Genomic DNA, 26,550 nt, shown 5'->3' on the forward strand with positions numbered 1-26,550 from the left:
ACATAGAAAATAATTAAGTTAATTTTTAAAAAATCAAATGGTGAACGTGCTATGTGATTCCAACTATATGACATTCAGGAAAAGTCAAGCCTATAGAGATAGTGAAAATATCAGTGGTTGACAGAGATTTCAGAGAAAGGGAACGATTAGGTGGAGGACAGCAGATTTTAGGGCAATGAAACTATTCTATATTCTGTAATGATGAATACATGACATTATGAATTTGTCAAAACCTGTACAATGTATGAAGAGTAAGCCCTAATCTACACTACCTACACTATGGACTTTAGTTAATAATAATACATCAATATTGGTTCATCGGTTGCAACAAATGAATCACATCAATGCAAGATGTTAATAACGGGAAAATGAAGTGGTAGGGAAGAGGGGTATGTGAGAACATGGTATTTTCTGCTCAGTTTTTCTGTAAACCGAAAACTGCTCTAAAAAATAGTATATTAATTTTAAAAATCAAATAGTGATAAGTGCTATGAAGACAAGACCATAATAATGAGTGAGTGGAGCAGAGCAACCTGAGATGTTTGAGACCTACGGGTGAATATGTGAGTAAAGGACCCCCAGGCAGAGGGTACAGTGGGTGCAATTAGAATAAGCTTAGCCTGTTCAGGCTCGAGGGGAAGAATGTTTTAGGCAGAGCCTTGATGTGATCTGCTGTGTGTGTTTAAAAGATCACATTTTCTTCTGGAAGAAAGTGGTGGACAGAGGATGGGGTGAATTGTGGAAGGAGGAGGATCTTTCTGGAGGCTTCTGCAATATCCCGATGAGGAAGATGCTGGTGGCATAGAACAGGGGTGGGTGGTGTGGGGACGGAGAGGAGTTGAAGGATTGAGATCTATTTGAAAGTAGAACCGACAAAACTTGCTGTGTCCCAATTCTCAGCAACGGGGGTAAAATTAAGGATGACTCCTAGGTTATTTGGCTTCCCTGCCTGTGTGGAAATGTTCTCATTTTCTGGGAGAGGGACATGTTGGCAGTAGAGATGAGTGTGTTCAGATAGTTCTTAAAGAAATGAAAGAAATAATTAGATGGATTTCAAACACTATCTCAAATTTTAATTTGAAGGAGTCACTTTTAAAAGTAACAGGGGGACCAAGTGCAGTGGCTTACGCCTGTAATCCCAGCACTTGGGAGGGAGAGGCAGAGGGATTGCGTAAGCCCAGGGGTCTAAAACTAGCTTGGGAAACACAGTGAGACCTTGTCTTTATTTTAAAAAAAAATGGTTTAAAAAATTATCCAGGCTGATGGCACGTGCCTGTAGTCTCAGCTACTGAGGAGACTGAGAAGGGAGGAGCACTTGAGCCCAGGAGTTTGAGGTTACAGTGAGCTATGATCATGCCACTTTACTCCAGCCTGGGCTACAGATTCTCTGTCTCTGAAAAATATATAAATAAAAACAAATTCTGAAAAGTAACAGAGGAACCGGCAGCACACAGACAGGAAGTTCATATTCACAAGAAAAGAGGTACTACCTAATAGGATTAGCATGAAGCCAAGTTTATCTGATGTAACTTACCACAGAGGAGTCAAGAGTTCATATTTAGGGACATGTCAAAGTGATTGTCTAAAACAAGCTCATCTTTCTAAGTGTTCAAATTATTTTGATAATAAGCTTGATTTAAAGTAAGTGTTCCACGTGCATTTCTCAGTGAGACTTGTACTATCACTTTTGTGATTCTGAAACACCTGTATTCCAACTCTGTTTCCCATAGTTTTGTTGATTCCATGACAAAGGAAAGATATAACTCAAAATTTTCCCCCGGCATTGATTATATTTATGAAAAACCAAGTGCTTCCATTTGCATTGGCCTTCCTACATGCTGTAGAAACGAAAAGTGTGGGTTTTATTATAAAATTATATAGGTAAACTGCTGTAATGGAAGGTTGTATGTGCTATGTAACAACAACATAAGACTTGGCAAAATTTTTGAAAAGTGGCATATTGTTTACTTTCCTTAAAATACAAAAAAAAAAAAAAAAAATGTTGCCAGGCATAAAATTAGACAGGCATGACATTTTCAAATATGTGACTTATTTAGCACCTCACAAATGTGAATGTACAGTGGGTGGAGCGACAAATAGAAAAATACAGTTTTCCAAGAAAAAATGTGTGGGCAACTTCCAATCCATTCAGTCTGTTTTAGATGAAAGAAACTTATTACTAAGAAGAATTAGTTCTCAAACTTGAACAAATAATAGAAAGAACACCATCTATCATCTAAATTAGACATTCAAATGTCCTTACAGGTTTATTGACAAGTACAAAGGCATTTATGAAATGTAGCTAGAGATGTCTACAGGCCAGATTGCTTCTGGAAAGCAGTTTTAGAAATCACATGAAAATAGTCATTTGGATCAATAAAAGCACTGGCATGTTAGACCCACAGGAAAGTCATCCATATGGGAGGGAAAGAGTTTCTCTAGTTGTAGTCTGGTAGCTGCAGCAAGAAATGCTACATTGAACTACCTGCTATATAGCCTTAACATCAGGTAATAAATACATGTCAAAGGTGGACATAATTTTCTCATTTGTTATATATAATCCCTCGGAACAAAGGGAAATAGGACTAGCTTCCTAGCTGGAATGATTGGTTAAGTAGGCATATAACTCAAACTAATTTTCAATTTTTTCTGTATTAAGAAGAACACAACTGTCTTAATAGTAATAACAATAAAAATTAATTTATTCCATTTATTGCGCACTTATTGGTACTAAACTGGTAGTAAATTTACTGCCTAGTACTAAATGCTTAACATATTTTACTTTCCTAATTTTACTTATGAGAAAACTAAGATTCAGAAAAAATAAATGACTTGACCAAGAACATGCAATGGGTGGGTATGGGGGTGGCAGAGTAGGAAGTGGTAAAAATTCAAAACCAAGTCTATCTAAATTGAAAGTCGGGGCTCTTTACCATAATTCCATTTGTTTTCATAAAGGAGTCAAACTGGTCTTTTTTTTTTTTTTTTTTTTTAGTCTTATCACTGTCTTGTGAACATGTATTTCTGACCACAAATAACTCCAGTAGTAGCAGATGTGAATGGCTGTATTTATCAGAGCCATTCTACCCAGACGGAACTGGTAAATGTGTGCCACATTGTACCTGTGTGCTGTAGGCACACCTCTATTTTTGCACTTAGTACTTTGTACTGGACATAGTTTTTACACATTTATCTTTTCTGGAAGCCTATGAATTCCCAGAAGACAGAATTCTGTGTTGCTTTTGCATCTACAATATCTTGTTTATGGAATGTAGTAGGGATTGGCTCAGGATTATTAAATTAAAAGAATGAATGAACTCCTTCAGAACTAATCGTAAAATACTGTAAAGAACAAATGTTAAAGACTAGTGGTTGGTGGCATTGTTTTGAAATCTGAACACATTCTAATCCTAACAATGTTTTGTGTTACTCATGAGATTTTTTAACGAAAATTTTAAGCTGCAAAAAAGCTTCATAGAATTTTTTTAGCTTCCTCCCATTTCTGTGTTCCTCTGATTTTTTGTTCCCACTATTATTTTCCTTCTCTTGCTATAGTTTGAGTTTTGCCACTCCTCTCATTCAATAATCTGTTTTCTTTTCCTTTTTTAAATTATTAAATGACTTTATTCCAGTCCAAGAGTCAAACAAGCTCTTAGAGATGAAGGCAAAATGTTGACTTGCCATTGCTATGGTAAGCTTTTCGGTTGAGTTTTTAAACAAAGTGAATTCCCATAGAGAAATATGCATATGCTGTATTCCAGATCTCAATCTGTGCAGAGAAAAATCTCTGACACACTTTTCCAGATGCTTTTGGAAAGAGGTTTCAAAGAAGGACATGAGAATTTGGAGGAAACAATAGAGTTGAATGATCACATACCTGGAAGTCAGAAAATCCGGATTCGAGGTTTTCTTTCCAAACCTCCATAAATCATCCAACAGCTCAGGACTTAAATGCGAAATGAGGAGATTACACCACAAAATTTTTGTGATCCCTTATACCAGGGTTTTACCAACAACACTACTGACATTTCGGAGTTACTATTTCTGTTGGCGGGGGTGTGTGGGGAGCTTTTCCAATGCATTGTAAAGGTAGTTAGCCTCTGCCTACCAGATGCCAGTAGCACCCTTTCCCTTCTCCTTCCCCCACACACTGAAAATATGACAACCAAAAATATCTCTAGAGCTGCCAAATGTTTCCTGAGGGCAAAATCCCTGCCAGTTCAGAATCACTGCCTTATAGCTTAATTTCATGACAACTACTCTATTGCCAAGTAGCAATCTCTTCCATTTTTTTCCACATTTTTTCAGACAGTCCAATCTCTTGAGTATTTTTAAACACTATCTTATATACATCATACAGTCTGCAGGTTCTACTTTTCCCTAATTAAAGATGTAGAAATCAGTTTGTACACATACTACATGGAGACAGGTTGCAAAGTTGACCTGTAACCAGACATGAAGTAAACAGATGACTGATTGGAAAATATGTTACAAAGGTTTCTCCTCAAAAACATAAGCTCATGAATGGTAAGGAAGGACTTTGGACTAGACTTTGTTTTACACTAATATAAAAGCTACCTGTCAAGAACAATTGAGAAGATCAAGATTTCCTTGGCTTTCCCATTTTCATTGTTCATTCATATTTCTCCAAAATCCAAGTGTAAACAGGCAAGTAAATGTTCTGATATGCATATTATATTTAGATGTGAAGAACTTAAAATATGTAGTATATGCCTTATCTTCTAAATGTATTTTTGTAAAGGTACAGATATATTTTTTCTACATTTGGGAAAATAACTTTCTTGCAACTAAAACAATATTTTAAATTCTGTTGCCTCATCATTTAGTAATTAAATATTTCGCTGAACACAGTAAGCCTAAAATATATGTATCATCTGATTGATACTGTTCTAGTGCAGGTTTTGCTTTTACACCATGAGGGTCATGGAAACTGAAGAGAAGCAGTAATTTAAAAACCTTAGACACTATGCACATGATAAAGGCATTTATCTTCAGTCTTTTCCATCCTATAGCTTAAAGAAAACACATTACATTTGCTTGAAAGTAATTATAATAAAGGTAAGAAGACATTTTACTTAATATCAGACATCTTTTCTTTCTCATTCATGTGATTAACATTTGTCATGTGAATATTCCAAATCTACCCTTTTTTCAAATTTTAAGCTTCAACTTTTCCCTACCAGAGTCAATGAATACCACCAGTATAAAAGTATCCAGATTACAAGGAGGTGAACTGACATAAAAAACAATAAAATGTCTTTCTTTTCCTAGGAGTTCAATGTTTAATATGCATTTCTAGTTCTATCTCACAGATGCATAGTCTCTTCCCTTAAGGAGAGCTCGAGGTTACAGTGAGCTATGATCACAGCACTGCACTTTTGCCTGGGCAACAGAGCCAAATCCTGTATCAAAATTAAGTTAAATTAAATTAAATTAAATATTAAAACTTAGGAGGGCAAAGTGGTAAGAATAAAAATTCTGGTTGTCCAAATTATTCTTTCATAGATACCCTAAATTTAATTTGTCAAGTATTTACCAGATATTCAAGTTGATATATGACTAATGCAGAGATTTACCAACATAAGAAATAGTGGTTTATAGCATAACTATCATCTTATTAATATTTGCAAGACTACTTTTTTCTACTAAGCCATGTTGGATGCATATCTCTATTTCTATAAATGTTGTAGACCTGTGTTTTATGGTTATTCCTTCTATAAGCCTACCATTTCCCCATGTGACCAAACTAACCTTTGGCATTTTTAATAAAATTGGTTAAATTTACTTTTGAATGTATCTTTATGGAACAGATTTATGTGCACAATTAGTTGATACGTATGTGCAGCATAACTAGAAATACCAAGTATACTGTCTTGAGGAAAATCTCAATACCACGAAACTGAGAAATCATCTTTTACAGGGCTTTGTTTACTTTATCGTTAAGCCTTTATTTTGGTTTGTATGCCAGGGTGGGATGGAGAAGATCATACTCTGTTGTTTAGTGTGAGAAAATGTGACAGGAGTTTTTTATATCTCCTTCTACAGATTCTTTACAGATTAAAAGAGAGGTTTCAGCTTTCCTTAAGACAAGATAAAGAGAAAAACCAGGAGATCCACCTATCACCCATCACATTACAGCCAGCACTGTCTGAGGCAAAGACTGTCCACAGCATGGTCCAACCTGAGCAGGCCCCAAAGGTACTGAATGTTGTCGTGGACCCTCAAGGCCGAGGTGCTCCTGAGATCAAAGCTACCACCGCTACCTCCGTCTGCCCTTCTCCTTTCAAAATGAAGCCCATAGGACTTCAGGAGAGGTAAGAGCTTGTTCTGTATCCCCTATGTGTGGCTTTTTATAAAAAGAGTATTCATCAACTGAAAAAGAAAGAACTAGTAATGATTGACATAATTGGGTAGAATTGTTCACCACTAAATGGACAGTCAGATGAAGTAGTGTTTCTTGTCTCCCAAAGGAATCCAACTGTGTTAGATAAAATCTGTTAGGTATGTCTGATTCTGTTAAGCTTGTCTAGATCCAAGATGGTGTAGATCCAAGCAAAGTTCATCTTCAAGTTCACTGACCTCACAAGATGCTATCTTGTTTAATCGTCATGAAACTCTGGTAGGTAGAGAGACTGAGAACAAGCTCAGTGTTTCCTGTAAAAGCCCACATTGTCTGGAGTCAGGCAGGAGTAGATGCCATGGATTAATTTTTTTTAAAGTTTTAGCTCTGCATTTTTTAACCACAACAAGCATTCAATATCAAGATCCATAACACTGGACAGGCACAGTGGCTTACGCCTATAATCCGAGTACTTTGGGAGGCTGAGGTGAGTGGATCACTTGAGGCCAGGAGTTCAAGACCAGCCTGGCCAATATGGCAAAACCCCATCTCTACTAAAAATGCAAAAGTTAGCCAGGTGAGGTGGCGCATGCCTGTAATCCCAGCTACTTAGGAGGCTGGGATGTGAGAGTTGCTTGAACCTGGGAGGCAGAGGTTGCAGTGAGCCAAGATGGAGTCACTGCACTCCAGCCTTGACAACAGAGTGAAACTCTATCTGAAGAAAAAAAAATCCATGCCATTGTTTTTGTTGCCTTACCTTTTTTGTGATGTATTATACATGTGATTCTCTTTATACTGATCCATTTCCATTAAAAGCAAATCCAATGTAAGAAAACTTGGATTTGCAAAATACGTAAACGAGAGACTAATTTTTACCTCTCAAAAATATTCAAGTAAAGCTTTTCCATGTGTTTCTTAAAATAAACTTTAATTTTATATTTAAAATATGACTTGTAGTGTATTCAACTTTGAACACCAGGGTAGTGGGAGAGTAAGTTCTCAAGGTAATATCCCAGGTTCATTCTCCTCTTATTTTACTATGTCTCCATTTTCTACCCTGTATATTTTGTTGGCTGAGGTTTTTAAATCACATATATAAATGTTGAATATATTTCCCATGATACATCACAATGCCCTATGCAAATAGTTGTGGTTTACACACACAAACACACCCTTCAAAAAATATAGCTTGGAATTTTAAGAACTGCAGAATACAAAATTGATCCTTCATAACTATTTGAAAGTATTGCCAAGGAACAATGAATGACATAAAAATAAAGAAATTTGTTTATCTCTAAAGGTCCTTAAACACTGAACACTTTGACTCCACACCAGGAAGAAAACAGAGATTGATCAAGTCATTCTTTCCGCCTCCTCCCCTAAAATACTTGTGGTTTCTTGATGGGCAATGCGGGTCTCCAAGTGACATTCACTTATGTAGATATCACCAAATTGCTCTTAATGATTCACTGTGGAAAGGTAGACAAGATGGAACTTTCTGCCTGAGGCTAACTGGGAGTCAGGAGAACTGAATTCCAGACCCAGCCCTGCCATTCCTAGGTTTGGTGCCCTCACCTGAGTCGTTCACTCATTTGGACCTCATTTTCTTCTAAAAGATGTAGAGGTCTAACTTATTTTTTTAGCTTCTTTCTGGTTCTTTTGCTTTTGTTATCCACATTATTTTTGTGCATTTATGTTTGCTTCAAAGAGTAACTTTGAAGCAGACACCTGAGCATCAGTGATGAATGAAGCGCCGGTGGCAAGAAAGCTCTGCAGGCAATAAGAGGCCATGTTATCTACAGTAGAATGAAGGGTCATAATAAAACTGATTAAAAGTCAGACAAATTTTTATTATCATCATGCACTACCAATTCTAAGCAAGGTCAGTATAAAATTGACTAGGGAAGTAGCCATTCCCAGCATCCTGCCCCCTGTAGACCACTGCTGGACATGTTGGTCTACAATTTAAAGGAGTATAAGGTTAAATACTCACTTACTCATTTCATTAAAGTGAATCTTTGAGAGGGAGAATATAAGGACAGAATCGTACCCAACTCTTTGGTTCACATGGGGGATTCTAGCAGAGCAAGTGTGTAATCAGTGTTAAATAGATTCTCTGTCCCCTTATCTACAACTTCACTGCATCCCGCACTTCACCTCCTACTTTCTTCCACCTCAGAGCAGGAGAAGACTATTCTCTCCACAAGGGCTCCAGGTCATTCCCCTCAACCCTAGTAACTTCATCAGTTTTCCTCCTCTACCTTCAACTGTACCCTCTTTGCTAATGCTGTTCCCTCAGCATAGAAATAGGTTCCTTTTTGTATTAAAGAAACTCCCTTAATCCAATGCCTCCTCTGGTTCTTGTTTTTCCTTCCTTTCTCAAATATGTGTCTTAAAAGAACAGAGTGTACTTGCTGCCTTGTTGTTCTTCTCCCACCTTTCATTCTCACTGCTTCTTTCACATGCTCGATTATCAAATTAATTATCGATGGTCTCACTACCAAATCCAAAACACATGTTTCATTTCCCATCTAGCACTAATAACTATGTCCTTTTTAAATGTCTCTCCTCCTTTGACCTCAAATACATCATTTTTCTGTTTCTTGAGTTGCTACCTTTGGTCTCCTCCAGATTCCCTTCTCTTGTTAACTTTTAACATCAGAGTTTCATTCTGTGTCCTCTTCTCTCCTCCCTCAGTCATCCAACCATGGCCAGTTCTTCTCTTACTACCTTTTAGTGATTCCTGAAAAAGAACCTTTAGCTCAATCTACCTTTCTGTTGAAATCCAGACCCATATTTCAGCGCTGAACTGTGCGTCGCTACTCTGACTTTTCTTAAACACTACCAACTTATAACATTCAGAAATGGAACTCAAGACCTTCCTCATCAAATCATTTCTCTTCTTTTTAAATAGTGACTCTCCGAAACCTGTAATATCCTCAGCTCCTTCGTGTTGTTTCTTCCCCCTCCCCATATAGCCAAACATTATGAAGACCTGGCACCTTCTCCCAACTGTTCCCCCTGTCCAACCCCAATCCCACTGAGAACTCAGGATCTCCCTAATTCTAGCCAGTCTCCTCCTGGTCCCCACCTCAAATTCTGTTTTGTTTTCTTTTTTCCCAGTCCACTCTCTAGATCTCTCAAACAGTGGTTTTCTAAATTATATTTGAGTGTTTTTCTCTTTATAAAATTCCTCAGTGTTTCCACATTGCCTTCTGGAAGAAACTGATCACTTCTACATATAAAACATGAGGCCCTTTCTGATCTGGCCTTTGGGAGCCTATGTCCACCCATATTTCCTGCTAAACACTCCCTTAGGCTCATCCCGCTACTTGGATATTTTTCCAGGTACTATGCCATTCTCTTTTAAGCGTAAGAGTTAATACTTGCCTAGAACCTGTCCTTTTCCCTAGTCCTCCTTGCCCTTGAAAAGTACCATGAATATAGTGGGCATTAATCTGGGTCTACAAATCAAGAAGACAGGAAATGCAATTTTATTTTTCTGTAACTCAACCTAAGCTTTTTTTCTAGATGCCGTTTCACCTAAATGGTAGAAACTCAATCTCAGTCCTTTTCTGATTCACCCAACCTACTTCTGGTTTCCTAGAGTTTCCTCTACATTTTAAGGAGACTTTCTCAACATGAAGAGTAAGCCCCCCATCTGCCTTGATGTCATCTGTGCACATTGTCATCTGCTAAGATATCCATTATCTCCTTGGTTCTCATAAGTATTCTCAGGACAGTTACCACCATGTAGTTCCCTGTGGCCATTCATGCAGTCCCTTCATTTCCAGCCATTGCTTTCTCCTTTCCTCTCTCTCTTCCTCTTTTTCAGTTGTATCCAAACCACTCTTAGATGCCCAAGAATCATCTCACTGTTCTACCCCAAATGGAGGCATAGGAAAAGCTGGGCATATCTAAGACATGATCCCCCAGAAACAGTTTCCATCCATTTCTCATGGCTCTACCAAGGATCACGGTCCTCCTACTGAGGGTCCCCCATTTCCCAGGGCTCAGTGGTGAAGGATCCAGGGTCTCACTTGCACCCACAAAGCAGCCCCTCTAACACTTCCCCTGGGCCCATGGGCATTTTCTTAGGCTTTGGGAATAGAAAAGCCTACTCTGGCTTATTTCATATCCTACCTTATCTGACATCCACACCCTGAGACACCACCTTCCACCAAAGGCCTGGCCTTTAGAACACAAAGCTCATGACAGGACTCAAATTTCCCTGCTTTCTGCTCTCAGATTTCCTCAAAGGCAATTAAACACCAAAAGACCCTGACAGCCTGAATACAGTGAAGGTCCGAAGGTGAAAGTGGGAGTAGGAATACAGGGAGGGGAATTTAAGCATCACTTCCTCTTGGAAGCCAATTTGAAGCTCCCTCTACCTCCTTCTCCTGCTTCCTCCAGCCCAGTACTGATTCAGCTACGTCTCTTCAGTTCCCCGCTGCTTTAGTTCCATAAGCCCGTGTGCTTACTGTATTTATAGCACTTCTTTGTTGTCTTTAAGTTCTGGTTTACTAATATGTTGTAGCCAATAGACTCTAAGCTTCTTGAGGACACATACATGATTTAATTGTCTCCTTATCTTTTACACATAGAACATAATTTCTGGAGACCAGGAGCTCCTGGAAATAAATGCCTAAATGAATGAATTAACCAATTAATGACTGTTTTTATGACTAACCTCAGGTGAACTCCCAGTAGCTATAGGGAAACACTTTACCTATTCCACCAACCCTTCCTGTTCTATTCTCACTCCCATTTTTCTACCACAATTCCCTGCCAAAATGACATAATGAAGAGTTTTAAGAGTGACCAAATTTGAAGAATGTACAGTGTTCCACGCAGTCAGAAAACTTTTCTGGCAGTTTTAAGCCTTAAAATTTAATTTATGTATATGTGTTCTAATGGTGCCTTTAAAATAGTCTCATGTTTAATAGCTCTCCATCTTTTGATCCTGGAGTGAGGTAATAATCTTCTACTTATTGCATAAAAGTATGGCTTTATTAAAATCACCATGAGACCATAAAGGCTGCATTATGATCACTTGTCCCAATCTTTTGGATCATGTCATATAAATTTATCATCCCTGATTGGGAGAATCTATCACTTTGATATCATTAATCATAAAATGTAATTTTAAAATTAAAAGATAAGTAAAATAATATATAGAGACTAAATGGATTGCTTAACTGAGTGTAAAGAATACACTCTGAAATTATGAAGATTAAAGAATCTTATAAAATGAGAACATATTAGCCAGGTGTGGTGGTGCACGCCTGTAGTCCCAGCTACTTAGGAGGCGGAGGTGGGAGGATCACTTGAGCCTGGGAGGCAGAGGTTGCAGTGAACTGAGATTGTGCCATTGCACTCCAGCCTGGGTGACAGAGTGAGACCCTGTCTCAAAAAAATAAATAAATAAATAAAAGAGAAACATAGCAATTCTCTCTTCTTTTCTCCCTTTTTCCAACTAATCACCAAATCATATTGATTCTTGCTCTTCCAACTTTCTCATTATTGATTATCTCTTTCTGTAATCATTACCTTGGGCCCAGCTCTCATTACTTCATGATGAAATTGTTGTGTCATATAATTATACAAATGATATTAAGATTAATATATGTAATATATTTCATATATATTATTTTATTTCATCTTCTCTGCCTGCATCTAATTCTCTTTCCCCCTTCAGCAGTCTTCAGGTTTATCTTGCTATAACAATCTTTCATTATCATACTTTGCTGTGCAAAAATCCCCATTTGGCTCCATTTGCTTACAGAATAAGCCATAGACCATCTTGTTGGGCCTCAGAGGTCCTACACCATCTGGCCCTGATCATTTACTCCAAATCCATTTGCTGCTACATCCCAAAATAAACCTTCTATTCCATTTTCTCTGTTTCCATCCCCATCCTCCTCTATGTGCTGTGTTCCTGTCCACATTTGCATTTCTGTTTGCCCGGTCCTTCCTATTCCCTCGGCCTACCGATCTCCAGTCTCCAGAGCCCAACACAAAACTTACCCCCTACCACTGGCCATGTAACCTATTCATGCCCACAGTGATTTATAACACCTATAAATTCTCATATATATCACTCCTTTGGCAGTGATTTTAGTTTAGTGATTTTAGTGATTTTAGTGAGTTTAGTTTAACAGTCATTCAGGGAGGGACTAGAACTGGTTTTTAAGCAGTTCGTCTTATGTTTTAAGCAGATGGCAAGAATTTTAAGAACAGGTACTGTGGCTCAAGATACTGTGTCTCCTGTGGTTCCTGTAAATCCTGGTGCATAGTAAACACTCAAAAATATTATGGAATTAATTAATGTTGCTTCATATCTGAAGAGCTCATCTATTTCCAAAGAATCTTCCATAAGAACCAATAGCTTAATGATAAACTATAGACCTGAGTCTCAGCTAATACTACCTCTGACACTTATTAAATAAGTGGCTCAGCAGATTAATTAAGTCCTCCATAGTATAGTTTTCCCAATCTATAAAATAATATCTGATCCACCTTACTTCAAAAGATACTACAAAATTAACAATCCATACAAAATGGCATGGTGTCTTTGAGAAGGAAAAGGAAATCTAAGATTCTTTTTGTTTTTGTGCTCTGATTCCATTTCACAAACCTACACTAGGTCAGTTATACTTTTGAACTCCGGAGTTGAAGTTTATTCTCTACTGAACCGCTACAGTTGAGCCTGTCATATAACATTATATTTTTAACTGTCAGTTGACATAATTTTGTTCATCCTATTTGTAAACATACAGTTACATGTAACTTATAAATGCATACTTATAAATTGGCCACTAAATGTTATCTAATAAATAACAGTATCGAATTAATCAATTCTGGTCTAACAAATGCATTCATTTCCCATGGTAAGTCCAGGTACAAATTCAAATGCTTGCTCTGTAACTACTACATACATAAATTGAAACCTGTTTATTCACCTGTATTGAGGAGCGTAGCGTGTGCCTTGCACAGCTCTTGGGACAGGTAAGCTACACGACAAATGTCACGTGGCTGGCACAGTGTGAGGCCACAGTTAGTTCATGTTCCTGCTCCTCTTTCGTCCCATCTTTGCCCTCCCAAAATGCTCTACTGATCACTCTCAGGGAAACTGTATACATGCTGAGTTCCAAATGCCAATTAAATGAGCAATCACATTCAAACTCTAGAAAGTACATTTTCTTCAGTGAGAAAACAGAGAACTTACGAATCTGAAAGATTCTGCACATTTTCCCTTTGGGCTACTGTATGACTAATGGCCAATTTTATGGAAAGGAAATCAACAGGCAAATTGGATAGGTTCACATTATTTCCTCATTTTTCTCACTTGATTTTCTATTATGAGTAAACACTGTGCAAGGACAGGTAGAGAACTGTCCAGGAAGGAAGGGTGGCACATTGTAATGTAGCACTCTCCATCCTGGTTTCATTTCTCAGTGATCAGTTGGTGGGCCCTCAAGACTATGATATTAATGGGTGTTTTTTTTCTATCGTAACGGAGGCCTCAGCAGGCCCCCAAGGGTTGCTGATATCCAACAAACAAACATTCTCTAACTTTTCTTAAGCTGTACCATAATAGGGTATACATGTTATGATTTACAATAAAGACCGTGCAAATGATACAACACCCAGGATTGTGAGTCTAAAGGTTTCCTTAGGAGTTGCTGAGCTTGGGAGATTTTTATCAGAACTAGAAATTTGTCTGCAATGGTGGAAGCAATGAAAAGACAGTCCACACCAAGAAAACGTTGACCATTCTACATTCAAACTCAAAGACTTTGTGTACTACAATTTCCTCCTGGCAAGGCAGAATGTCCTGATGTCCGTGCCTTGCTTTCCCTAGTGGAGGTACATTTTGATGCTTAAAAATTTTAACTTGGAAAATCTTTAATCATTCCTCCACTGATCTCTTTTTGGGACACATGAGTAAAGAGAAGGGAATAGAATTAATATGACTGCATATCAGAGCTTAAAGTGTAAAAAATACCCTGGAAATTAAAATCTGTATTCATGGCTGTAGATGGTGGCTCACGCCTGTCATCCCAGCATTTTGGGAGGTTAAGGCAGGAGAATCACTTGAAGCCAGAAGTTTGAGACCAATCTGGGCAACACAGTGAGATCCCGTCTCTAGAGAATTTTTTAAACAAATTAGCCAGGCATGGTGGTGTTTACCTGTACTCCCAACTACTCAGGAGGCTGAGGCAGGAGGATCTCCTGAACCTGGGAGCTCAAGGTTGCAGTGAGCTGTGATTGCACCACTGTACTCCAGTCTGGGCAACAGAGCAAGACTTTGTCTCGAAAAATAGATAAATAGATAGATAGGTAGATAGATGGATGGATGGATAGATAGATAGATAGATAGATAGATAGATAGATAGATAGATAGATAGATATTCATTAAATAGACCCATCTTTGAAAATGGATCCAACTCTCTCATTTTCTGTCAAATAAAACTGGGGCCCTGAATCTTTCTCTTAGGTCTTCGATGAGGTTCTCTAAAAGCACAGCTGGAGACAAGGGCTCTTGTACAAATGATGTATTGAGAAGATGCTCTCAGGGGAAGCCTATTAGGAAAGCAGGGCAAGCAGAACAAAGAGGACAAGCAAAGAGGTGGTCCAGCAGCCATCTACCCTCAGCCTGATTGCACAGGGATCTCTGAGCACGGGTGGCCCCTCATGGACAGTTGTTTCACCTTGAGGCAAGGGGACCGAGCCTCTGCACCCTCATGCCAGCCAACCACTGACTCTAGGTCACCCAGGGGTGGTGGAGGCCTAACCTCCTAGACGCCTCTGGACTCAGCAACACCCATCAGCTGAGGGGGCTGCTCCAGCTAAGCGGCAGCTGGGCACCACTAACAGGCTGCCCTCCCAGCAGCGGGGGAGGAGAGGATGCGGCACCAGCCAGAGAAAGGCGACCTGGGTGGGGCACCAACAGCATTACTGTGCTTGCCAAAGGTCGCAGCAGAGCTAAGTCTGTACTCCAGGTTCCTTTGATCTTCCCAGGCCATTATACACGTGGTACGTGGCCTCCTTCAAATAAACACCATTCATTCTATTGGAACCTATGTTCCAGCCCCATTTAACACAGTCTATCAACCGTGACTCAGTTGCTCAGCCTGACAACATGAGGGCTTATAAACATAACACGTAGCAAACATGTAGAAGTAAATTCCAGTTTAACTCCAAATAACATCAATAAAAATAACAACTCAATATGCCCTGTTGACCCTTTACATGCATTATCTCATTTCACCATCCCAAGGGACGTTTTATGCCCTCCTTAGAGTGGAAACTCATGCTCAGGGAGTATAAGTTATGGCCCTAATAACTTAATAGTAAGTCACTAGGAGTGTGAGGGTGACAGATAGAATGCGAACCCAAGCAGTATTGCTCCAGAAGCTGTCCTCCTAATTAATAATAAATTGTCGTGCTTTTGGGGGTTGGGAGAAGGTGTACATACCTCTAATCTATGGGAAATAAATTTTAAAGTAAACTACAAATCGATATATTTAGCAAGTAGGTACATTATGGAGTGTCACACTGTTTTTCCTCTTAGCAAATTTTATGCTCGGCTTTCAGAATATTTTTCAGATTTTAAATCAAGCAAAGTGCAATTTCATGAGGTAGATTCAAAACACTCATGACAGATAACCATTTCACTGCCACTCTAGAAGTGCATTGTCTGTCTCAGTTTTTTCCTTAATCTGGTTCTTGCCATTCTGGAGGCCTGGTGGTAATCTGACATAAAGGACCAAGAGGAAGGTGAACACGAATAGAGCAAAGAAGCCAAAGTGAGGGGACTATAAGGCAATAATTCAGAAAACTCAAGTCAGAAAAGGATGGAGGGGTCTCCATATTGTTCAGACATCCTGGACAATAACTCGTCCACTTCACTATGTGTGTGATTGTCAGTGGAGGTGGCAGGAACAGCAGAGAAGCACATGGTCATGCCTGCTGCCAAGCTGCTGCCCGTGCTGCTGTAATAGAAGATGCAGAGTCACAGCTGATGGGTTGGACACTAACCTGCCACCTGCCAACCACTGTGCTCGTGTATGATCTCAGACAACCTTCACAACATCCTGGAGGCAGGCACTATTTCTATGCCCATCTTGCAGTTATGCTGACAGAGAGACTTAGAGAGGTAAGTATATGCTCAATGTCACAAAGAAATAAAAATCTAGTGGAAGATACAATCTTGACAGCCTGTTTACAAAATCTGCACATAACTACCATATTCTACCTTTTTCTAGATGATACAGGTGACAAAACTTTAACCTTCTGATATAGTTTGGCTATGTCCCCACCCAAATTTCATCTTGAACTGTAGCTCCCATAATCCCCACATGTCATGGGAGGGATCCAGTGGGAGGTAACTGAATCATGGGGGCAGGTTTTTCCCATGCTGTTCTCATGATAGTGAATAAGTCTCACGAGATCTGATGGTTTTATAAAGGGCAGGTCCCTTGTACACACTTTCTTGCCTGCCACCATGTAAGACATGCCTTTGCTCCTCCTTCACCTTCTGCCATGATTATGAGGCCTCCCCAGTCATGTGGAACTGTGAGTCCATTAAACCTCTTTTTCTTTATAAGTTACTTACTCTTGAGTGTGTCTTTATTAACAGTGTGAGAACAGACTAATACACCTAATATTTTTATAAAATATTTTCATATTCATGTAAAATACTTATATGGGGACATCCAGAGCTGGGGGAGGTACTGAAAACATGCACAAGCCCTTCATGAACAGTGAACATCAAGCTGTTCTCTTTATTTGTCAGATTTTATGTAGGTAGGTTGGGATTCTGGAGGGTTGGGAACAAAATTTTCATAGGGATTTTTATTCTAAAAAAATAAAAGACCCCATAGGAATGAAGAAAAAGGAAGCAAAAGTTTTGAAACCTGCCTGAAAATTAGTGGTACGCCATGAGACAAAAATGTAATCCTGTTAAGTGAAAGAAATGACAGTGGATACAACCCAGGGAGAGTAAAATAGGAGCCAACATATATTATTAAAGAATTAAAAGTAGAGGAGCTTTGCCTTAAAAGGTAAAAATTGGACATTACTCATCGGAAACCACAGGCCTTGCATAATTTCTCTCCAAGCAGACCCTGAAATATTTAAGCCATTGTGGCTGAATGAGTCCAAAGAGTGTAGACCTGGCAGTGGCTCTAAGAGGAATCACGGTAATTGCTCCTTTCCTCTCCTCGCCTTCCCTTTCTCCACTTGTGATCCCTGGCAGAGCAGCAGGAATAAGTCCCAGTGAGTCCTCTAACTGCTATATCTGCCCCCAGACCACCCCTCACACGGGCTGCTTCACCCTGAGGTTCAAGCAGAAAGGACTTCTCAGCCCTTCCACTCTGACCCCCATCAATCCTTCAACATCCATTAGCTTGCAACCCCATCCAGGACACTGCTTTCAACTTTACAGGGTACTCTCCATTTGCACTCATACCATGGGAGACAAAATCTAACTACCCTGGGAACTCTTTTGTCAATTCCGTAGGGTATACGTTTCTATAAAGTTCGTTTCGTCTTGACCGTAAAGAAGAGGTGGCTGTAGTACAATTTTTTGAGATTCGTATTCTCTGATTCCTCTGCATGTGATTAAATTAGAGTTTCACTTTGGAGGGTACTAAATGCAGTTGCTTTTTAAAATGAGACTTTTTTAAATTTTTGCTAGGGGACCATGTTCCAGATCTTGATGTACAGGTTGACAGAATTAGGTGAAATGGCCTGTTTTGAAGAAGCATTTTAATCAGGGCAGGCACAGATAATTCCCAGCGTAAGCTTTGCTTCCTATTTTAAGAACAACCAGTTCTGAATCTTAGACACTGTGTCAGGAGGTTTTTCCTTGCAGCCAGAGACTTTGCCTTAGGAGTTGTTCGAAATGTATCATAAAGCTATAGATAGTTCAGGGTCCGACTATGTGCATTTTATGAACTGCCCAAACATTGTTTTCCTGGGAAGTGAGCTGCCACTCTTCTCTCATCAGATTCGCCCTGATATTAGCACATGACCTCTAGAGCAGAACAGTGAAGAATCACAGGTTACTCATGGCAGGCGACTTGAACAAAATTTATTTTTCAGCTGATGTGGGTTTTTTCTGTAATATAAAAAATACACTTGGATTTATTTATATAAATATAAAACTATCTTTTTCTGTAAATCTTAAAAGCCAATCTAAAGTGTCACCCATTTAGCAATGCAGCATGATTATCTGGGTATAATCTAAACATGGATAGAGCGCTGTTCTCAGACACATTCTGATAGATGAAGCTCACGATTGGAGGACGTGGAATTAGTTCCCTCTAGTGGAGAACTTCATGTTGACACAGTTGTTAGCTTGTTTCATCTACGGAAAAGAAAGGTGAAATCTTTTTCTTTCTTTTCTTTCTTTCTTTCTTTTTTTTTTTTTTTTGCCATAATAACTTTTCTTTTTTTTCCTTTTTTTTTTCTTTATGACAGCATCCTCTCTGGTGGGTAAGGCATAATCTTTTTTTGGTAGATACCTTAGAAAAAAGGTCTCGGTGTAATGATGAAACAGCTGTAACTTAAGAATTGACAAATTCTTGTGAACACTTTTAAATATGATACACTTTCTAACAATGCTTGACATCCAATCATTTTCATTTCTCATTATTTTAAGTGATTTTAACAACAGTGTGTCAAATGAAATTATTGTTGCCTAATAATGTCTTATAGTGTATAGATTTGTTTATTTAAGGAAACCTTTTTTCTAAATCATGGATTCAAACAGAGGCCTCAAGGATTCTCCCCTTTTCCAGGCCCTCCCCATCCCACCTGCCTTACTTTTCATTTCCTGCCTTATCCCTCTTGGCTTTGATTTCCCTCACGGTGGTGTCTGTAGCACAATGCCTACCACCTGGTGCATGTTCCATAAATATTTGTTAAATCTCAATTTGAAAAACGGAACAAGTTCTTAGACAATCAAGTTAATTTTATCGGAAGAAATATGTTTTAAAAAAATAAAAATAGATGATGCACTGGGCATAGTGGCTCATGCCTGTAATTCTAGCACTTTGGGAGGCCAAGGTGCTCAGATCACAAAGTCAGGAGTTTGAGACCAGTCTGGCCAACATGGTGAAACCCCATGTCTACTAAAAATACAAAAATTAGCCAGGCATGGTGACGTGTGCCTGTAATCCCAGCTGCTTGGGAGGCTGAGGCAAGATATTGTTTGAACCCAGGATGTGGAGGTTGCAGTGAGCCGAGATCGTGCTACTGCACTCCAGCCTGGCCAACAGAGCAAGACTCTGCCTCGGAGGGGGAAGACAATGGATGCTCACCACCATCTCGCCCTTGCCCCACAGAAGCCTGTGGTGCTGGCAGGTTGTCTGGCCTCATTAGACACCTAGAGGGGGCCCCTTGGAGCTGTGCTCCCTGCATGTCCTTGGCAATGTCATGCTGCACCTGGGGATCTGAGGGGAACTCCTAAAACCCTCATGGTCCTTGCTGTGAATATGATCTCCTGAATCATTTGTTTTACTCTTGTTTTGTTGGCTCCTGAGTTAGCATGTTGTTACCAAATCCCTATTCAGAGGAATATTCTTTTCCTGATAGAATCCTTAGTCTACTTAAGGTTTCTAAGAAAAAAAGTTGGAATTTTTTTCTTAGAAAAAAGTTGGAAACCCACTTTAATCAAAAATAAGAGTAAAAATGATAAAGTACTAAAGGATCTGTGAGAACGAATACAGTCAAAATATGGCAGAGGCCCACTTTGCCTGAAGGAACATGCCTCAGACGTGGATCCTTTATCTTGTCAGTCTCCAGCGGATGGTCAGAACTACTCAAACACCTGTCCATTTTTCCAGGCAGCTCTTTTTTTCATTGCCCAAGGCAGCTTTTCCAAATCAGTGTTGCTGTCCTTAAATTCTCTTCTCCCATCCAATACATAGAAAAGTACAGAATCTAGGAATAAACCATAAACCATCCTCAATTGCCTCTCCTCTCGTTCCCTGGCCCCATCAATAACACACATGTGTGTGCAAGCACACATGCACACAGTAGGATCTCCTGAGAGCTTATCCCTTTCTGTTGCCCACTTCCTAATACCACACACATAATAGGGGTTCTCTAAATATTGACTGAATGATACAGAGTTAGCCTTACTCATGGGAGTTAGCCATATTCACCTATTTCAGCTCTGAAATGTCCAGTTGGTTCTAGGAAGCCCAGAGAAAGGGAGAAATTCTCACTTGCCACCTCCTTCATGGGTGCTTACATTATCCAACCACTCTATGTGGCCAATTGGTTTTTAAGGTCTGTGGTTGTGGCCCCTCTGCTCCTGTTTAATGAATAAACTTTGTAAACTTTAAGAGACTATCCCGAACCTGTTATTCCAGCATAAATATGCATCAAGACACTTAAGTAAGAAAATACCCTACAATTGAATGGTTCCATATTAATGAAAGAATGGTCTAGAAATCTAGAGGTTTCAGATGAGGCACTGCAAGTTTCTCCAGGTGAGGCAATACTTCCTCATCTTTGAACATTCTGTAGAGGGGTGACTGTCCTTATCATTGCTTTCCTATTTGTACATGTTTAAACTCCAACTTTTTTTTTCATTTCTGGGGAGGGATTTTTCTTCTATCCAAATTTTTGATCCAGGTAATCATTATAATATTGACCAATGGTTTAACTTACCATCACAGTTTCATAGAAGAGAGTTGTTTATTTCACTTTAAAGTATATTTTCTTTCTTTCCTTTTTTTCTTTTCCTTCCTCCTTCCTTCCTCGCTTTCCTTCCCCTCTCTCTCCTTCCTCTCTCTCTTTCCTCTCACTCTCCTCCTTCTCTCTCCTTCCTTCTCTCTCTCTCTCCTTCCTTCTCTGTCTCTCTCTCCTTCTTCCCTCCTCTCTCTCTCTCTCCTTCTTCCCTCCTCTCTCTCTCTCTCCTTCTTCCCTCCTCTCTCTCTCTCTGTCTCCCTCTCTCTCCTTCCTCCTTCCTTCTGCTCTCTCTCATTCTCTCTCCTTCCTCTCTCTGTCTCTCTCTCTCTCTCTCTCTTCCAAGCCGGAGTGGCATGGCATGATGCTAGCTCACTGTAACTTCAAACTCCTGGGCTCAAGCAGTCTTCTCGCCCCAGCCTCCTAAGTAAATAGGACTATAAACACATGCCACCACGTCCAGTTAATTCTTTTATTTTTTGTAGAGATGGGGGGCTCACTAGCTGATCTCGAACTCCTGGTGACAAGTGATCCTCTTGTCTCAGCCTCCCAACGTGCTGGAATTACACGCATGAACCACTGTGCCTGTCCTCTGATTTCTACTTTATTTTCATTCATTTATTCTTTTGAGACAGGGTCTTGCTCTGTCACCCAGGCTGGAGCACAGTGGCGTGATCTCAGCTCACCGCAACCTCCTCCTCCAGGGTCCAAGCTATTCTCCTGCCTTGGTCTCCCAAGTAGCGGGGGTTACAAGTGCCTGCCACCATGCCCAGCTAATTTTTGTATTTTTAGTAGAGACAGGGTTTCACCATGTTAGTCAGGCTGGTCTTGAACTCCTGACCTCAGGTGATCCACCCTCCTTGGCCTCCCAAAGTGTTGGAATTACAGGAGTGAGCCACTAAGCCAGGACTTCTAATTTAAATATGTTCTTCCCTATATGACCTGCAGGTGGCAGAGTGAAACAACACTATACTGTGAAAGTAAAAATCAAGGCTTGTGTGTGACAGAAATTCTCATTAGAACTTACATCCTCTAGGGTGATACTAGTGAAATCTAGTGTGGGCAGGGTATCTCACAAAATCTTTAACATCATATCAATAATACTCTGCTTGGAATTACTATTTTTTCATTTTTTTTGTCATCCACTAGTTGTATCCCCCCAAGAGGATAAAAAAATCAAATGACATTAGAATGTCAAAATCCCCAAAATACAAATCACAAGTAAAATAATTAAAACATGGCTTGAACATGATTATTGGACTCCACAGGTTTTTTTTTTTCCTTAAATCATTATGATTCTTCATAAGAAAGTAAACTGTGTAATTCAGTAAACTAAATTATAAGCTGCTTGGAGGTAAGGATGTCTCTTTTTTATTGCCATGTCCATGTGTTTGTATTGCCTGTTAAGGTGCCTGGTGTACATTAGACTTTAATAAATGCTTGATTTCTTCCCTCATTCCCACTCGCTGTTGGTAACAGTGGTTATGGTGGGCATAGTTATAATCTGGAAATAAGTGTTAATATTTTAGAGCTGGGGGCCTCTCAAAAGGACAAAAATACAGCATTTTACAATTTGGAGAAGTCTTAGAGTAATGGTCCCCAAAACTAATGTAACATAGTCCTCTAGGGAAACTTTGTAATATTTCTAGATATTTCTATTTAAATAGACTTTCCAAATGGAAAATATTCTAAAGTCCAATCCAAATGCAGCCTCAACAGCTCTGGTCCAGGGTTGGGGAGAGATGATATATAGATAGGTAAGTAGATATAGAGATATATACAAATAGATCATCTCTATATGTAATCTGTATAAAGATCTATATATACACACATATGCAAACATGTATGTTTAACATATTTAAATATATACATTAAATGCATGAGTTTAAATACATTTAAGTTTAAATGCATATATTTAAATGTCTATGGTATATTTGAATGTATTTATATTAGTATATATTTCTATAATCTATATTTAAATTATTCCAATTTGGGAACTGTAATCTCAGTCTCCCCGGTCCAGTTCGCAAGGATGTTCCCATAACTCTACAGCTGTTGCAGAGCCTCTGATGCGAAAGCAGTGGCCGTATCCCTTATTGGAAACAGAGTTCTAGGACTGAAACAACTCGTGGATTGCAAACCTGGAAGCCTTTCTAATGATTTTCTAAAATCTGTTTCATTTTTGGCCCCACAGTATTCCAACAGCTCTTACCTACTCCATTATACTGGGTTCGTATAGCCGTATTCATCACTAAAATTGTTAGGATCACAGGCTGTTGGTGCCAGAAGGCACCCTCTTTAGTGTTGTGTGGACAAGGAATGGAGACAAAAAACTTAACTAATTAGTTTACAAAGAACTTTGAGAATCGATGGAAGCCATCTGTCAGTACAGGTTGAATATCCCTAATCCAAAAATCCAAAATCCAAAGTGCTACAAAATCAAAACTTATTGAACATTGACATGATGCTCAAAGGAAAGGATCACTGTAGAATTTCAGATTTTGAATCTTTGGATTAGGGATACTCAACTGGCATATATATCTATACCATCTATATATATCTATATCCATAGATATAGATATATATAGCAAATATTCCAAAATCTGAAAAAAAAATCCAAAATCTGAAACACTTCTGGTCCCAAGCATTTCAGATAAGGGATACAAGGATACTCAACCTGTATTGGGTTATTCAGCAATAGAACTGTAGCTGGATTCATGGCCAGCTGTGGATTATTTCACATTTTGATAAATCAGTACTTTTTGATTATGCTCCATGGGGCCTTAGGAAAGAGGTAGGCTAGTGGGGCCTGGGTCCTTCTCTGATGCCTCAATGAGCTGAGCTCTGCATGTACTTGTTCTGATTATTAGACTTACAGGTATGATCTTCTTTTCTTTCTTAACCAAGAGCCCCTAGCTTTGAAAAGAGTTTGATTACCACTGACACAGTTGTTTACTCAGACAGTCTGCTCGGGCTAAACATGTTCAAGTGAAATCAAAGACCTAAGGGTGAATGTAGATCATGTGATGTTCAAGTATGTATGTCTTTCTCACATTTTGGCCATTCTGTGCCCAGTTTGGATACATTTTTCTATGAGACTCTGGGTCTGAGTCCTCTGTGTTAGGCAGTATTCTGTGCCACCTATCATTCCCCTCAGTGTATCCAAGACATCTTTAGAGTTTCCTAAGGCTGTTCATAACTAATATAAATTTTTCAGTTCTTTCTAGAAAATACTCTCAGACACACTTTTTACTGGCCACTTGGAAAACCTGATCACAAAAGTATCTGATAGCTTCTTTTATGAATTTTTCTTTGGTAATTTTTTAACAAATTAACTCTCATAAGTTACGTACATTTATGCTTAGAAGTTAATTCTGGTTTTTTTAATTCTTATAACCCATTTTAAAGGCTGTGTTTTACCTTATCGTTATAATTAAGGTCTTCAATCAATCACCTTTTCTGGAAACTACTATAGTATCCCAGAAAAAGCAAGAGTTGTTTAGCAAAAACCTCTATCCATGAGGGCATTTGAATTAATAAGTAACTGAGTGTTTTAATCTGCTGAGAGAGAAAAAAAAAAAAAATCGGGACTAGGAACCAAAACTTAGTTCCATCCAATTAGGATCCTTCCATGACAGCATAAAACCCTTTAAAATTTGTGAGACAACTTCAAGATTTCTTCTTCCACTATATTGAAGTCTGACAATATATGCTGAACATGATCAAATACACAATAATTAATATGTAACTTATGTTTAATACTAGGTAAGAATTTTAACATACATGTTCTTTCTTCCAAATTCCAAAAGCTTATTCCACCTTCCCCCTACTCTCCCCTAGCCATCCCCTGCATAAATATAAAAATCTTGAAAAGATTGGAGAGAAAGAATTGGGAATAAGAAGGAAGAAATGCATTTTGTAAATGCAGCCAGGCATGGTGGCTCATGCCTGTAATCCCAGCACTCTGGGAGGTCGAGGCTGGTGAATCACTTGAGGCCAGGTGTTCAAGACCTTTTAGCAGAGACATGGTGAAATCTCATCTCTACTAAAAATACAAAAATTAGCCTGGCATAATGGCACACACCTGTAATCTCAGCTACTTGGGAGGCTGAGATGTGAGAATCATTTGAACTCAGGAGGTGGAGGTTGCAGTGAGCTGAGATTGTGCCACTGCACTCCAGCCTAGGTGACAGAGTGAGACTCTGTCTCAAAAAAAAAAAAAAAAATTAAATGCAGACTATCCCATGATGATATTGATAACAAATAACATTTATCAAGCACTTACTACATTCCAGGCACTGTTATAAATACTTTACATATATAACTCGTAAGAGTCAAAACTACCCTATCATTATTATACCCGTTTTACAGAAGGGAAAACCATGGCTGCAAGAAGTTATGTCACTTGCTCAAGGGCATCCAATTGGCCATGAGAGGTATACAAGAAATATAGAATACAGATGGCCTGACTCCAGACCCCAAATTGTCAACCACTGTACATACATTTCTAGGGCCTTAAATTTCTACCCAAATTTTAAGTCTGAGTTTTGCCTTAAAGAGTGGGCATATGGTAGGTTTTGGTTGCATTAAATTAGATTTTTGGTATAATTTTCTTGAATTAAGTTGCCTAAAATATACACATATGTATATGTTTTACAAGTGTAATGTAAAATGTTTTACAAAAACATTAAGCAGACTGCAAAAAAAAAAAAGCATCATTCTTTACTGGGTTTTAGCTTGGATCTTCTGGGTAATGTCATACAAAGAAGATATTGAAAAATATTACTTGTGATCATGATCTATCTATGATGGGTACATAATAAGCAATACTACTGACGATGATTTTACTATTTGAGTTCAACAGGCACAGTAATGTCCCTCCTTAGTGAAGAGAGACACATCATTGAATTTACCTTAAACCAGGGTTGTGCATTCATCCTAGAATTTGACAGAGTCTAGAAATATTGGCCTGTATGTCTCAGAGAGCCAGATATTTAACTCTTTGACATTTAAAATTTTGTAATACTTGGTAAAGGTAAAAATAAATAGACGAGGGTTGTTTTACCATTATTCTAAAGAAACAACCAATTCTGAATGTTTTTTATTCTTTTCCCCTATTTTCTGTGTTCTATTAAAACCATCTGTACCTCAAGGACAATTGTCAGTGTACAAAAACTCACCTAAGTTGGCTCTTGGTACTTTTTTCCACTAATAATCAGTCCCCAAATCAATAACTGGAGAATCTGAATTTTTCCCTGTGCTAAATTATTTGCTGACAGAAGTACAAGAACTTAATACATTGGGGAGGTGGGGGGGACTTCTATTTCCTGGCTAAAATATAGCTGCTTTTCCTAGATTTGGTGGATAATTTTATTCCATTGTGCTTTATTTATTCTTAGTAGAACTTGTGGGATTGTTTTCAGGATAATGTCAGGGTAATTGTTCACGATTGAGCTATGGGCCAACCCAAGGGCATTCTCCTG

At 38.8% G+C, this 26,550-nt stretch overlaps 1 protein-coding gene across 4 annotated transcripts in view; it reads left to right on the forward strand.

Annotated features, from left to right (window-relative positions):
* PTPRR (protein tyrosine phosphatase receptor type R) overlaps positions 1-26,550 on the forward strand; it is a 294,648-nt gene that overhangs the window by 172,660 nt on the left and 95,438 nt on the right. For all 4 annotated transcript variants that reach the window (XM_030939760.1, XM_030939761.1, XM_030939763.1 and 1 more), the window contains one exon: positions 6,067-6,335. In XM_030939760.1, the coding sequence (XP_030795620.1) occupies positions 6,067-6,335 (269 nt within the window). The remainder of the gene's footprint in view (positions 1-6,066; positions 6,336-26,550) is intronic.

This window comes from Rhinopithecus roxellana, chromosome 10, assembly GCF_007565055.1.
Source record: "Rhinopithecus roxellana isolate Shanxi Qingling chromosome 10, ASM756505v1, whole genome shotgun sequence".
Lineage (NCBI taxonomy): Eukaryota > Metazoa > Chordata > Mammalia > Primates > Cercopithecidae > Rhinopithecus > Rhinopithecus roxellana.